We start from the raw sequence: 13,277 nt of genomic DNA, 5'->3' as shown, positions 1-13,277 counted from the left end.
ATTTCCTACCGCTCCTGTTCATGGTTGCGGGTGACTGGGGCCTCCGGGACACCACCAAATTTTTACTGGATAATGCGTAACATACCCAGGTCTTTGTATGGCTCTCACAGAATTGGAATTACATTTTAAAATGTGGCGTTCATGGCTTTCAGCCAAAAAGGTTCCCGACCCCTGGTCTAAAGTGTGTGTTTCAAAAGGAAAGCGCAGGGAAACCACATATATTTGCAAAATATGTTGCTACCATTACACATACATAGGTGATGGCTATACAGCATACACTAAAAAGTTACTAAAATAGTATGTATATAATATGTAGCAGATATGTAGTTTCATTTAGATTCATTATGTATAAAGTATATTTAAGTTTACTTAGTTTCATTTTCCTACTCAATTACAGAAAAACAGCTGGTGACGTAACTCCTGCATAATTCTACGTCAATGTTAATCATCTGTGCAGGGTGTTGACAGCCTGCACTTTGAAGCCCAAGCGGCAGACAACCGCTGTCAGCCAGAGGCCCGGTGCCAGGAGCGCCTTCTCCCATTCCCGACTTCTGGTTTTGGGGACAGCCCGCAGGTCCAGCAACTCTGAGAACCCGAGCCCACCTGCCCTGGGGCTCAAGGCTACTGGGAAGCCGGCCTTCCCAGGCAGAGGCGTGGCCTCCATCCCCGCGGCTCCGCCCTCGGCCCCCACACAGCTGCCTGAGCTCCGGCTCCTCCCACCCCAACACCCTTCTCAGAATTCTCCCCCAGTTCTACCGCGCTCCCTTTGAAGCACCACACAAACAACTGTTAAGATGAACTCAAAACTTGAATAATACTTTCTTTATTTACAAGTTAGAATCAACAGACAAAGAACACAATCCAGGGACCCAGTGGGGAGATGACCGAAACCCCCAGGGGCCCCAAGGGAGGAGGAAAAGGGCAAACAGAGTAGAAAAATGTCAACGTAAAAAATGAGCTCCCCCTTCTTCCCTCCCCATGGAGGTCAGGGGACCACGACCACACCCCAGCCTCACTTATCTTAAAATAAATTAGAATCCAACCCCAGTGGGCCTTCGGAACTGACCAGGGCAGCCGTGGCCTCCGCCCTGTGTCAGGTCTCTCGGGGGCTGGAACTGAACCCCGTCTTGTCCATGGTGTCCCCTGCAGTCGTGTCCCTGCACCCCCCGCAGAGCCCGCTCTCCTGCAGGGGGGGGAGGTGAGGAGGGTCACAGCGAGGGGCAGGGCAGGGCGGTGTACGGTCCGGGCCTGCGGAGCCTCCTGCCCGTGGGCCTGGCCCTCAGCCCGAGTCTGAGTCACTGGTGTCCGAGGAGGAGGAGGAGGAGGAGGAGGAGCTGGAGTCTGAGCTGGAGCTGGAGGCACTGAGACGGGACACGGCCACCTGCTGGGCGGACGAGGCCTCGGCCTTCTCGCTCGCTGTGGGACAGGAGGACAGCAGGATGGGTTAGAGAGGAGTCTGACCCCACTCGCGAGGCAGACAGGGGCAGGCGCAGTCCTGCGGTGGTCACAGGACACTCACCTTTCTTGGGGGGCTTCTTGGTGGAGTTGAGCTGCCCACTGACATCTTGTAAGCGCTTCTCTAGCTCCCGCTTCTTCTCCAAAGCCAGCTCCTCCTTTGTCTTCCCCACAGGCTTTTTAATGGCTGCGGGCAGAAACACCAGGACCAGTGAGACCGCAGCCCACGCCCAGTTCTCCTGTGCCCGGGGCTGCCCTGTGCTCCGTACACCCCGCGTCCTGGGAGCAGCAGGCGGCACCGCAGTGAGGACACACTGCCCGCTGCCCCGACCAGGCAGCCTCGGGACCTCGCATACTACTCACTGTAGGGCTTCCGGGGCTTCTTCCGAAGGCAGGAGAGGACGTAGCGCTCCAGCTCTCGAAGCGTGGACGGCTTGAGAGTTTCAAAGTCAATCTCGATCTCCTCCGGGTTCGAGTCCCGCAGCGAGGGCTCCCGGGCCTGGATGATGTGCACCACGCGGCCCAGCTTCTCCCCGGGCAGCTTGTTGATGTCCAGGCTGAGCTGCCGCTTCTCGTCGTAGCTCATGGGCCTGCTCTCCTCCTCCTCCTCCGAGTCGTAGCCTGCGGGCAGGGCGGGCGGGGCCATCTTCGTGCCCTTTTTGGGCAGTCTGTGGGCAAGAGAAAGTCTCCCTAAGACAAGCACCCCTGACCTACGGCGTTCCCACTGTTCACCCAGACGGGCTTCCCGCTGGGGGCGCAGCCCGGCCCTCCACTCAGGCCGGCGAGGCAGTGGGAGGTGGGCGCTGTGGGACTGACTCGGGGAAGCGGCCCGAGCTGTACACTTGGGGCTCAGAGGACCAGACACAGGTGCGTAGGAGTACACCGTTCTATCCCCTAAGCACCAGCCCACCCCCGCACGGAAAACAAGAACAATCAGGTCTCACTGCTGGAGAGAGGGGAGCAAACTGGGCCAGGGCCAAATACGGCTGCCATGTGCTTTTGTCAACAGTCTTATCGGAGCCTGTGTTCCCAGTCCCACCTGTACCGCAGGGGCAGGCCCGAGTCCCTGAGGCCCCCCGTCACCTGGCCCCCACAGGTCTGTGGACCCCGCTTACGGGAGCACCCGCCTGTCACTCACTTGGGGCCACTTCCCCCAGCAGGCCCGAAGCCGGGAAGCCCGAGCGCAGCTGCTCCGCCGCCCATGGCGCCGCCCGCCTTCTTGGATTTCTTGGGCTGAGCGAGGCGGGGAGCCCGCAGCCCCTTGTCGTCCTCGTCCAGCCCGGCCCGGCCGCGGTGCTTCTCCGCCTTCCGCTTCTTCTTCTTCTCCTTCTTCTCCCGCTTCCGCTTGGGCTTGGAGATCGGGCCCTGGGACAGGGCCGCCAGCTGTTCGTGCACTGCCCGGAGCTACAGAGGAACACGCAGGGTGCGCAGTGAGCAACACGGTTCGTAGGCTAACATCGTAGACTAAAAAAACAAGAAAGGGCAAAACCAGGGCCCTACGTCCCAGTCCACTGACAGTGACCAACACCTGCTCCTGCAGCTCAGCCAGGCGGTGGGCCCTCTCCTCCTCGGAGTCCGAGCTCTCACTCTCCTCCTCCTCCTCGTCGTCCTCCTCCTCCTCAGAAGAGCTCTCGCTGCTGCTCTCCTCGCTCGAGGACTCCGAAGAGGACTTGGTCAAGCCAGCAGGCAACGCTGTTGAGACGGGCAGAGGCCCGGGCTCCAGGGGCTCGTCCGGCATCTTGGCGTACCGGAACTCAAAGACATCCTAGGAGGACAGGGACACTCAACACCACGCCTGGGGACAGTGCCCCGCGTACCCACCCCCACCTGGGGACAGAGCCCCAGTTCACACTCTAAGGACCGGGAGGTTCTCACGCTGGTTCCGCAGCACAGGGGAGACCCACAGACGCCCCGAGGCCCACCAGCCACTCGCCTGCAGCTTCCTGGCCATGGCCACCACGTCGTGGTCGGGGGGGTTGTACTTGTAGCAGTTGGAGAACATCAGCCGCACGTCGGCGGCGAACTCCTGGGCGTCCCGGTACTCCCGGCTCTCCATCTTCCGCTGCAGAAGGGGCGGCGTCAGGGGCTGCCCGGCCGGCAGGCTCTTTCCCTGCCAGCCTCGGCCATCTCAGGGCAGCCCGCCAGAGCACTGCAGGACTAACCATCTCTGCCCTGGAGCCCAAGCCTGAGGTTAAAGGACTGGGGGGCTGAGGTAATGTCTGTCTAGGAAGAAAACCATTTCTAAGTGACAGGAGAGGGTCGCTGGACTGGGGCTACCCTTCACCTCTCAATTCCACTAAGTGAACACCCCCAACAAATAGGGCTTAACTGTGTGTAAGTGTTGCTCTGAAGACAAAACCCACAGCAGTTCCACCTCTAGAAATTAGAAATTTGCACGCATCAAGTACTTGACCAACGCCTCGTGACTGTTTTGCATAAGCAATACACCAAGAACCAAAGATCGCTGCGTGGCCCTAAGAAGTTCCTGATCATTTTCATTCATCCCTGGGCTCTCATCACCGCTCGAGCGACCCATCTGCCCCATGCAGTGGGTACCTTGACAGTGCTGAGGTCCATGGGGTGCTTGATGATGTCATGGTAATCATGCAGGCCGAGGGCAGAAGCGTCCACTGGTTTATAGAAAGGCCAGGCGTAGGCAGCATGCTTCTTGGACAGTAACTCCTTCAGAATGCCATTGCAATGTTTCAGCTGTTCCGACAGCTTCCCTTTCTTGGAGCTCTGGTGTTGCTGCTGGGAGTCAGGCAAGTCTTTGCGCGGAGGCTTGATGGGACGGCCGCTTTCTCTCCGCACTGGGGGCAGCCGCACAGCCTTGGGCTCGAGACCCCCAGGGGGGCTGGCCGGGGAGCCGGGGGCCAGGATGGCTGTCGGGGTTGGGGTGGTGGTATCCGCTTTCCGCTTCACCCCCTTCTTCTGCAAAGAGAAACGACGGGAGCCGTTTAGCGCACGTCCACTTCATCCAGCTTCCCCCCATCGTCCAAAAGTGCAGACAGATACCTTGGCCAGGGGCTGGGCAGGGGGCGCGGCGGAGACGGTGAGGAGCGGGGGTCCGGCCGAGTGCAGGGACTTCAGGAGGGGAGAGGAGATGACGGAAGGGTGCGGGATGTTGAGGACGGTGGTGGGGATCTCCGGAGGTGGCGAGTACAGGGTCGTGTGCGACACAGAAGAGACAGCAGGCACCTGATGGGCACTGGTGACGCTGCCCTGGAGCGCTGAACAGAGAAAAGGAAAGAGGAGGTTAGTCCAGTCACCTTGCCCAGCTCCCGGGCTGCACACCAAAGCTCCCCTCTTCCTACCTGCCAGCTTGGCCCCCTTCTTGTGGCTGTTCTTGGGGATGGTCACCACTAGCTCCTGCTCCTCTTGAGGCATCGACGCCACCTTCTGTAGGAAGATCTTTTCCAGCGTTTGTGCCATCAGGACAATATCATCAGTGGGCTACAGAAAACAAACAGGTTCAAATGCCCGCCAACTACTTTCCTCAAAGGAATTCCTAGCTACAAGCACCCACCACACCCTGCGCTGTCACTGAATACTAGAAATGACTGACACTGGCCACTGATTCCCACTCTCTCCCAACTGTCCTTCAAAATAGAACAAAGAGAGAAGTTCAAATTAAGGGAAAAAGATATGGCAAAGAATAGATCCTGCTGTACTCTGCTCTCTGGAAATTTCTGAAAACCAGGGCCACCATGCCCGAGCATTAAAAGCGTTTCACTTAAATAAACTTCAACTGGACTTGAGCCCCACTGAGTGTAGTGGCTTCCTCTGGAGCTCAGACTTCCCAGATCCTGACACCGGGAATATGTCAGACTTAAGCTTGGTGTACACAAGACATCTAGCAAAACAGTATCACCTCTCCCCATCTACTTATGGACGCAGAGAAAAACTCACTTTGTTGTAAATGTAACAGTTGGTGAACATGGTATTAAAATCTTGCATGCACTCTGAAGCAGCCCAGTAGTAGTTGTTTTCAAGTCTCCTCTTAATAGTACCCATGTCCATAGGCTGCTTGATGATTTTATGATAATCCTAAAAGAAATAACAAAAACCTGGGTCAGAGCTACTGAAAACAACCCATGCCAGTTCTCCTAGGAAACTACTGGCCCCAACACACACGCGCACACACACACACCCCTCACTGCGGCCCCAGTTACACTAGGACAGGAAAAATGGAGGATTCTTACACCCAGGAGGCCTGGCTCTCTCTCTAGCCCCCGCCTCCCACCCCCTGGCAGGCTCCCCACCTGTGACATTACCTCTGGGGCTGGCTATCCATGGGCTGCGTGAGGGGAGAGGAAGAAGCTAAGAATTTTGGCCACCGTGGTCCTCTCCCAACCCGGGGTGGGAATCTGTAAAATGGAGCCAGGGCACAAAAGTTAAGGAAGGACATGTGGAGGGCACAACAAGAGATGCCACGACAGCAAACAGTTGGAGCAATCACAAAGGCCCACAAATCCCGGAGGGCGGTGGCTAGCTGCCTGAGGGGAGATGGGAGACCCTGGGGGCCGCAGCGCCTGCCTAGACAGCCCACCCACACTCACACGCACTCGTCCAGTCCCACCTCTCCACTCCGAGCACTCCACTCACCGGCAGACCCAGTTTGACGGCATCCACAGGCTGCCGGAAAGGCCATGCAAACTGATGTTTCCACAGAGCCTTCATCACCACCTTGTGCAGGTATTGCAACTGGTTGGTAACCCGTCCTGGCTTTTTGGGATTAGACACCTCCGGGGGCGGTGGGTTGGCAGGAGTCAGTTGTAAAGCTGGCACTGAAGCCATCGTGGGGCTTTCAAACCCCTCGTACAACAGGGAGGGCTTTCGAATCCTTTTCCCTGGCGCCGCAGCCTCTGGGCCCAGCCCCAGCAACCCTGCACTCCCCTCCCCAGGGAGCCTGTGAAAACGGGAAACAAGTTAGAGGTGGTCATCTCACAGAACCTAGACGGAGTGCAATTCACTCCCTACACCCAATAAACGCAGACCTGGGACCTAGTGAGAGCTTCACAACCACTACTCAACATCCTTGGAGACTCTGTTCTCGTCTCCCCTCCAACCTTTTTTGCTTCCTTAAAACAAGCCCCTAAATGCTTTCTCGTATAACAACTGAGAACCACAGGCTTACTGGGAAGAGACTTAAGCATAATGGGTGGAGCCTAGAAACTCCAGCCCCAAAGCTCGAGGGCTTGGTGGTTGCCATGGCTGAGCCTGAGAAGCGTGTGAAAAGCGAAAGGGAACTAAACAGAGGATTTCATAAACTGCTGGCAAGACAGCTCAGAATTCACCTGGGTAGAAGAGATCAACTTCCCCCACAAGCTCTGCCCAGTTCACTTCAAAGCAGAAAATGGACAAGAAATCTAGTGGGAAACCGTACCAACTCTCAAAACAGACGAGGAGCATTTGTCGGACTTCACAGCCTGGAGACCCAGCTGCCAGGCCGGCCCCAGGAATTCTTAGCAACTCCAGCCTTCTCTCTCCAAGGGACTCAAAATACAGGGTTGCCCAGTCAAGGTCAACAAGTTCCCTCCTTAGAGGAAGAGACCACCCCCACCCCCAACTTGCTAAGAAACCACGATTCCACCAACAGCTCCCAATATAGCGTCAACTACTGGAGATGAAAAGCGACAGTGGTGCAAGCTTCCATCATCCCCTCTGGTGCTCCTGGGAGGCAGCTGTTTCTCTGGGGCCAATGAAACCCCCCCCCCAAGATCTCACTGTTGACACCCGAAGACAACTGGACGAGACAATCCTTAACTCCACCCACCCGCCTTGCAGAAACTCGAGGCTACCAAAAACGACCCTCCACCCAAAACACACACACACACAGCCCCCAAAACGACCCGGTCACTTGCAGACAAGCAGCGGTTTAATGACCTAGCTAGCCGAAACACCAAAACCCCACAGATTAAAACAATAATCCCTCTACCCTACTCCGGGAATCCCCGCGGCCAGTCCCTGAAGCTGTCACCATGGCAACCCTGGGCAAGCCCTCGACGCGGCCACGAACGCCCCGAGAAAGGACTGTGACAAACCGTCGCTACACCACCACCAGGCCCACCGCCCGCAGGACCCGCCGCCGACAACCCAGCCCGACCGGCCCGACCACCGTCGGGATGACCGCGGTGACACCCTGCACGGCCGCCGTGCGCAGCGCCTGCGACCGTCCTCCCACGGCCCCCCAACCGCCGCTCAACCCCCTCGGCGCGCGCCCCGCTCCCCCCAACGTCCCCTCCGCGCTCGCGGGCACGTACTTGGCGTGGGGAGTCACGTTCTGCAGCATCTTGACCGCGGGGAACCGGCGCTGCACCCAGCCGCGTCAAGTCCGGGCGGCCTCCGTGCCCCCGACCGCCCGGGCCAGCATAACCCGGGGAGCAGGGGTGCGGGCCGCTGCCCTCGCCTGCCAGGTGACAACCCTCCCGCCCCGCCCCGCCGGGCGGGCGCGCAGGCCGGTCTCCTCCGCGGCTTCACGGGCAGCTCCCGCAGCTCGGCGCGCTCCGCGGGAGGCCAATAGCGAGAAAATGGCGGCGGCCTCCACCGAGGCAGGCGAGCCGAGAGAGGCGGCCTCTTCAAACCCCAGGAAGGCCCCCCGATCCCGGACACAGTCGTTCAATATGGCCCGCTGTCGGTCTGCAAGGATCCCCTCTTCCCGCGGGGGACTGTCCGCGGGCGGACGAGGTCCTCTTTCGATCTCGATGGAGGCGGATGAAACACGGAAAAATGATTTAGGGAGCCGCCGCCTCCATCTTTGAAAATCCTCTTGAGGGCGGAGTAGAGGGGGGTGGACAGATTCCGAGGACTGGGCGGGGCTCGAAAAAGGGGCGCTTCGGGGGCTTCTATGGGGTCTGTACTGTCCGCCGGGACCGGTCATAGGCCGAGACGAAGGCCATTTCCAAGCGGATGGACGTGGATTGGAATGGCGGGCCCCGGCGACTCGAAGGCTCCGTCTCGGTCGGCGGAATCCTCCAGGCCGTTCTAGAGGTTGCTCCACTCCAGCGCGAAATGGCGCCTGCGAGCCCCGCGCCAGCCCTTTATATATAGGCGGGGGGGCGGAGCTCCGCCGCTCATGCGCGCCACCGTGCTCGAGCTTTCCTCCGCCTCCTCTGCGCGCGCCCGCTCGCTCGAGCGCGTGAATCAATCCAGGCGAAGGGGAAGGAGTGCCTCGCCGCGGGAGCATTTTCTATTGGTCCGCTGCTGCGATGACATCATAAGCCTCACCTTCCAAGTGTCAGTCACCAGGCAGAGAGCCGTGCCGCATAGACCCGAAGCGGCCCCCAGCCTGAGCGCGGAGACCATTGGCTGTGCGGTGCTGCGGGGCCTCCCGGGAGGCAGGCTGGCAGGGTGCAGCACCCGCTCCCCACCTCTCCTGCCAACAGCCTTCCCGGGCGTCCCGGCCCGGGGGGACCGGCGACTGCCAGCCTCCGGCCGGAAGGGCCCTTCGTAGCTCCTCCATAGGCCAGACCCGCAGGGCCGGTGCGGACGGCATGGGCGTGGCCAGCCTCGGTCCGCCAGGGTGTGGCCGCAGGACCTGGGCGGGTGCTGGGGCTCCACCGAGACGGCCGCAGTGAAGAACCTGAAACGAGGAAGAAGACGCCATCTTAAAAGCCACGGCCTGGTCCTGTTGGCACAACAGCGCAGGGCTCCCGAAAGAAGCGAAGACGGCTGTAAGGTCCCATGTCGCACAATAAGAAGCAGAGGCTTGCCAGAGTCTTACAACCCTCCCTGCCACTCCCCAGGACACACAACCGAAAGACAAAGGCAAAACACCCCCTGAAAACCTACCCCTGAACGCCTCAAGACTTCTATCAGCAAGATAACCAAACCTAGCGTACGCCCCCAAACCTTGCACCCCAAGCACGTCTCCGACCCCAACCCACACTCATACTTTGTTTTTCGCTACAAATACCTGCCCGCTCGACAAAACCTCAGCAGTCCTCAAGTGGGAGCAAAAATCTGCAAACACACCTGGATAGGAAACCCACCTCCTCCCCAAGCTTCATTCCGGTGTCGGGCTCGGCGGAGAAAAACAGTCCTTAGAGGGGCGAACCAGGGTGAACACCCTCCCCTGCGGAGAGCTCGGACTCTTCCCCACGCTCCCCGCCTCCCCCATCCCGAGGGCATGACCGCACCTCCCTTAGGGTCCCTCCCCCGTAGGGGCGGAAGGGCTCCCCCATCCCCCACCCGGGTCCGGAGTCCTCCCCACGGAGCGGCCGGTCCACCGGTCAGCGCCCGGGAGGAGGGTGAGCGGAGGCGGCGGCGGCCGCGGCTCACTAGCCCTCGCCCTCCTTCTCCCCTCCCCCCCGGGCCGTCTGCCTCCGAGGAGGGGCAGGAGCCATTTTGGGAGCTCCGTTTCGCCCCCTCCCCCACGATCCACTCATCTAAATCTTCCCCACAATCTGCTTATCTAAACAGGGTTAGACTACGAATGAATCGAGAGCCAGAGCACGACAAGCTCAGGACTTCTAAAGCCATCCCTGGGGCTCCCCGTCCCCTTACAGGAAAATACCCCCCCCCACTTCCCCTTTTCTGGATACCAAGAAAGAAAGCAGACTAGGCATATCAGAAAGGTAATCAGTGCAAGCCAGCGAACACAAGAGTCCCCCCACCTCGGAAGCGCTTCCGAGGCCTAGGTCCCTGAGCTCCAACCACCTCACCCTCCCTCCACAGTAGCTCCTGAGCCCCAACCTCCCGAGTGCGTCTAAAATGGCCGTCAATCTCCTGTCTTCACGACCTCCTGAATTGGGCAAACCCCGCCGCGGGAAGTGCGCCCCGCCCCCTCCCGCCAGGGATCGGGCCTCGTCCCCAAAAGTACAGGCGGGAGCGCGGGCGGCTGCCGCAGGGACAGCAATGACACAGCAAGTTTGCAGAAGGCTTCTCCCCTCCCCCCGTGTGGCCCAGCCTCCCAATTCTGCTTTTCCCCACCCGGGCCCTGCCAGTCTGCACAGAGGCCAGCCAGAAAAGAGAAATTTAGGTCGAGAATAAACTGGGCCTTAGAAAGCGAAAGGGCAGCCATACATTAATTACTCTGGCTTATTTCCCTACATTCCAGAAAAATCACTGCTCTCCGATCCCTTCCAACCATCCCTTCCCCCACTTGAGTCACAGAGGAGGCTACAGCTACTCAGTAATTTGGAAAACTAACTCTTCCCTCCTTCCCGTTCCCTCCCCCGCAGTACACAAGGAGAGAACTGTTAAGAGTGGGGGAGGGGATGGAGGCAAAAGACACCACCCTGGAGAAACCCGAAACCTTGTGAACTGTGAAATCATCCCGGGTCCTAAGCCTCACTCCCACCCGCTTCAGACCACGCTATCTACTGCCCTCCCTGCACCCACCTGGCTCCTGGTTTCTGCTCCCAAGCTGACCCCGAGCTTTGAGCCTGCAAGCCCTCCCCAGCCTAGGGTGGACAAATGCTCAGTGAAGACCCCAACAAAAGCAACGGAGGTGTGTGCAGAAGGCTCCGCCGTGTCCAACGTGATTGCACAACTTGGATAAGCAACTGGAAGGGTAACCTCCAGCATGCCATGTGGTCGCTGCAAGGTTCGGGCCGCTGACACAAAGGATGCACAGAAATGCTCCCTTCGGTCTCAGGAGAAAGGGCGGGGGAGCCTGGGACCATCTCAGTTCACACTTCGGGCTGCCCACTTGAAACCCTCAGCCACAAGTAGGAACTACAGTCACCACCCCCACTCCTCAGCCCACTAGGTCACCGCCCCCGCTCCCCAAAAGGAAACCTCCCCCGGCTCTGGGCTGCACCCCCAGGGGACGAAGGGAATGGGGGCACACCGCCCCGGGCCCCTTTCCCCTCCAGTAGCTGGGGAGGCACGAGGTTGGCCATTCCCCTCCCCCATCAGAGGTGCCCTCTCCCGCCCGCCCTTCACGGTCCAACTGGCCGCGAAATACCTGAAGGACAAACCCACCCTCAGGAGCCTACTCTGAACCCCAAGAATCTCCCTCCCGGACTCCCCACAATTGGTTAAGCACGTAAATGACTGGCAATATCCCCGCCCAAGGGCCCCTTCTTACCTGGATCCTGGAACCTTCCAGGGGGGATCCAATGTTCCCCTCGGCTGGAAGCGGGGGTATGATGTAATCCGGGGTGTCACCCCCCACCCCGGAAACTGAAGCTGTGTTGGGGGAGGGGGCGTAGCCCCCAGCCCCTCCCTTCCCGATCGAGCATGGGGGGGTGGGGAAATCATCTGGGCCGCGCGGCCACGTCAGCAACACCCAGATTGGCTGGCCCGGGTCATGTGCCAGCTGTCCCCCTCCTCCCCCCTCCACGGGGGCCAGGTTTCTGAAGAGTCCTAGTCGTCGCACAAGGGGTCAAGGGAACTGCAAAACCCAGGCCCATTTCTGGAGACTCCGCGGGCTCTAATGCCGCTGCTTTTCTAGAACCCCGGCTTCCCATCCCGCTGTCAGGGACCTTGTCCCCACCGCGTCCCTCCTTACGGGTTCAGCATGGCGGCCGCGGCCCGGGATCGTGTACTGCGCAGACGCGAGGGTGCGACCCGGTTGGGGGAGGGGAAAGGAGCGCCGGAGGCCGCGGGGAGAGCAGCAGAGCGCAGGCGCCCGGGCCGGCTCCGCAGCTCCCGCGGCGCGTCCGGGAGCGCGCGCGGTGGGTGGGGCGGAAGCGGGCGCGGCGCGCGGGCTCCCTGCCTTCCCCCCGCGGCCCGGCCACCTGCAGGACGCCGGGGCCCTCGCGCGGCGCTCTGACTCGGTCCCTTTTCGGAGGGGTGCGAGTTGCAGTTGCACGCGACCTGAGCCGAGCCCACGGAAATGCGAGCCACGGGGCTGTGGTCGGTGCAGGAGAAGGGGGCCTGCGTGCGGATATGGGAGAGTTTGCAGGGCGGGACCCCTCCCGCGACGCGGTCGTGTGGTGCCCCCGCGGGAGAGGGACTTAGTCACCCTCACCCCCGGTGCCGGCCGCGCGTGGGCAGGTGCGGTGCGGACGCGAGCTGTGTGCGTTTGTCTTAGGCCATTTTACAACGCATTTCCTCTGAACCTGCCTAAACGTCCTTTCTTCACCGAGACCCGCTCCCCCCTGGACTTCCTGCTTCCGCTCACTTTTTGCTTTTTCACTCATTTCGTGCTCGACCGCTGAAATGAAAACTCTTCGTAGAGTTTGGTCCCCTAAGGCTTTGTCCTCGACTCTTTCGATTTTGAATCAGTCCCATGAAAACCTGCTGTAGGAATGCTCCAGCCATTGAGTTGCCACCCGAAGCAGATCTTTTGCTTGCTTGTTCGTAGGCAGTCATCTCTCCCTTGACCCTCAGAGTAAAGAAGTTCACTCTAATCCATAGCCCCGTCGCTCCCCGCCAGTAACGGAACCGAAGGGCCAACGTGCAGAGTAACTCAGCTCCCCTCGCCCTTCTGTAAACTGGGCCGTGTCTGTATCCCGTGACCGTGGTGCTAGAAGCCCTCTCTTCTGTGTAAGAAAATCCCTTTTCACCTGGTCAACCTGGTCGATGATTACTCCGAAGCTATCCTCCATTTTCTGCCGCAAATTGGCATTTTTAACTTCCTTCTACAAGTTTCCCAGTCCAGAGAGAAAGAAGATAACCTCATCATGACTAGTATTCCTTCACAGAATCCTGTATTTATCTCAGTTCCCCTGCACGATCAAGACCTGAGCTTACCTAAAACTTCCTCTCTGTCCCTTCCACTACTGACACTCCTGGGAAATGTCAACGAGGACTCCGAATTGGCAAAAGGCAGGAAGCCCTTTTCAGCGCTTACCTTACTCGACCTCTCTGAAGTGTCTGACACTTGATCGTGCTTCCTTTCTGAAATTCTCTCCACCCTTGATGTCTGCGAC

At 59.4% G+C, this 13,277-nt stretch overlaps 1 protein-coding gene across 5 annotated transcripts; it reads right to left on the bottom strand.

Annotated features, from left to right (window-relative positions):
- Positions 1-789: 789 nt before the first annotated feature.
- Positions 790-11,624, bottom strand: BRD2 (bromodomain containing 2). Of its 5 annotated transcripts, none has more exons than XM_066359860.1 (13): positions 11,489-11,624; positions 7,719-9,037; positions 6,061-6,364; positions 5,365-5,502; positions 4,770-4,908; positions 4,471-4,685; positions 4,012-4,386; positions 3,389-3,517; positions 2,984-3,220; positions 2,594-2,859; positions 1,819-2,123; positions 1,509-1,642; positions 790-1,408 (listed from the first exon to the last, which is right to left on the bottom strand). In XM_066359860.1, exons 2-13 carry the CDS (start codon positions 7,745-7,747, stop codon positions 1,280-1,282), a joined length of 2,400 nt encoding a protein of 799 aa, XP_066215957.1. In that variant the 5' UTR covers positions 7,748-9,037; positions 11,489-11,624; the 3' UTR covers positions 790-1,279. The 5 variants fall into 5 exon arrangements, with proteins under 5 accessions (XP_066215957.1, XP_066215958.1, XP_066215956.1 ...); XM_066359861.1 differs by lacking the exon at positions 11,489-11,624 and adding an exon at positions 9,447-10,034 and having other exon boundaries at positions 790-1,416; positions 1,520-1,642; XM_066359859.1 differs by lacking the exon at positions 11,489-11,624 and adding an exon at positions 9,371-10,032.
- Between the last annotated feature and the right edge of the window lie 1,653 nt (positions 11,625-13,277).

This window comes from Saccopteryx leptura, chromosome 1, assembly GCF_036850995.1.
Source record: "Saccopteryx leptura isolate mSacLep1 chromosome 1, mSacLep1_pri_phased_curated, whole genome shotgun sequence".
Classification (NCBI taxonomy): Eukaryota; Metazoa; Chordata; class Mammalia; order Chiroptera; family Emballonuridae; genus Saccopteryx; species Saccopteryx leptura.
Note: the sequence above shows the minus strand (reverse complement) of the source record. Positions and strands in the feature narration are given on the sequence as shown.

Bases quoted from the DNA above. Each gene is read 5' to 3' on its own strand.
- BRD2 (XM_066359860.1), bottom strand. From the start codon at position 7,747: ATGCTGCAGAACGTGACTCCCCACGCCAA. The intron at 4,909-5,364 runs GTGAGTTTTTCT...TGTTTTCTGTAG, and splicing joins ACTGTTACATTTACAACAAA to CCCACTGATGATATTGTCCT. The intron at 1,643-1,818 runs GTGAGTAGTATG...TTCTGCCCGCAG, and splicing joins GAAGCCCCGGAAGCCCTACA to CCATTAAAAAGCCTGTGGGG.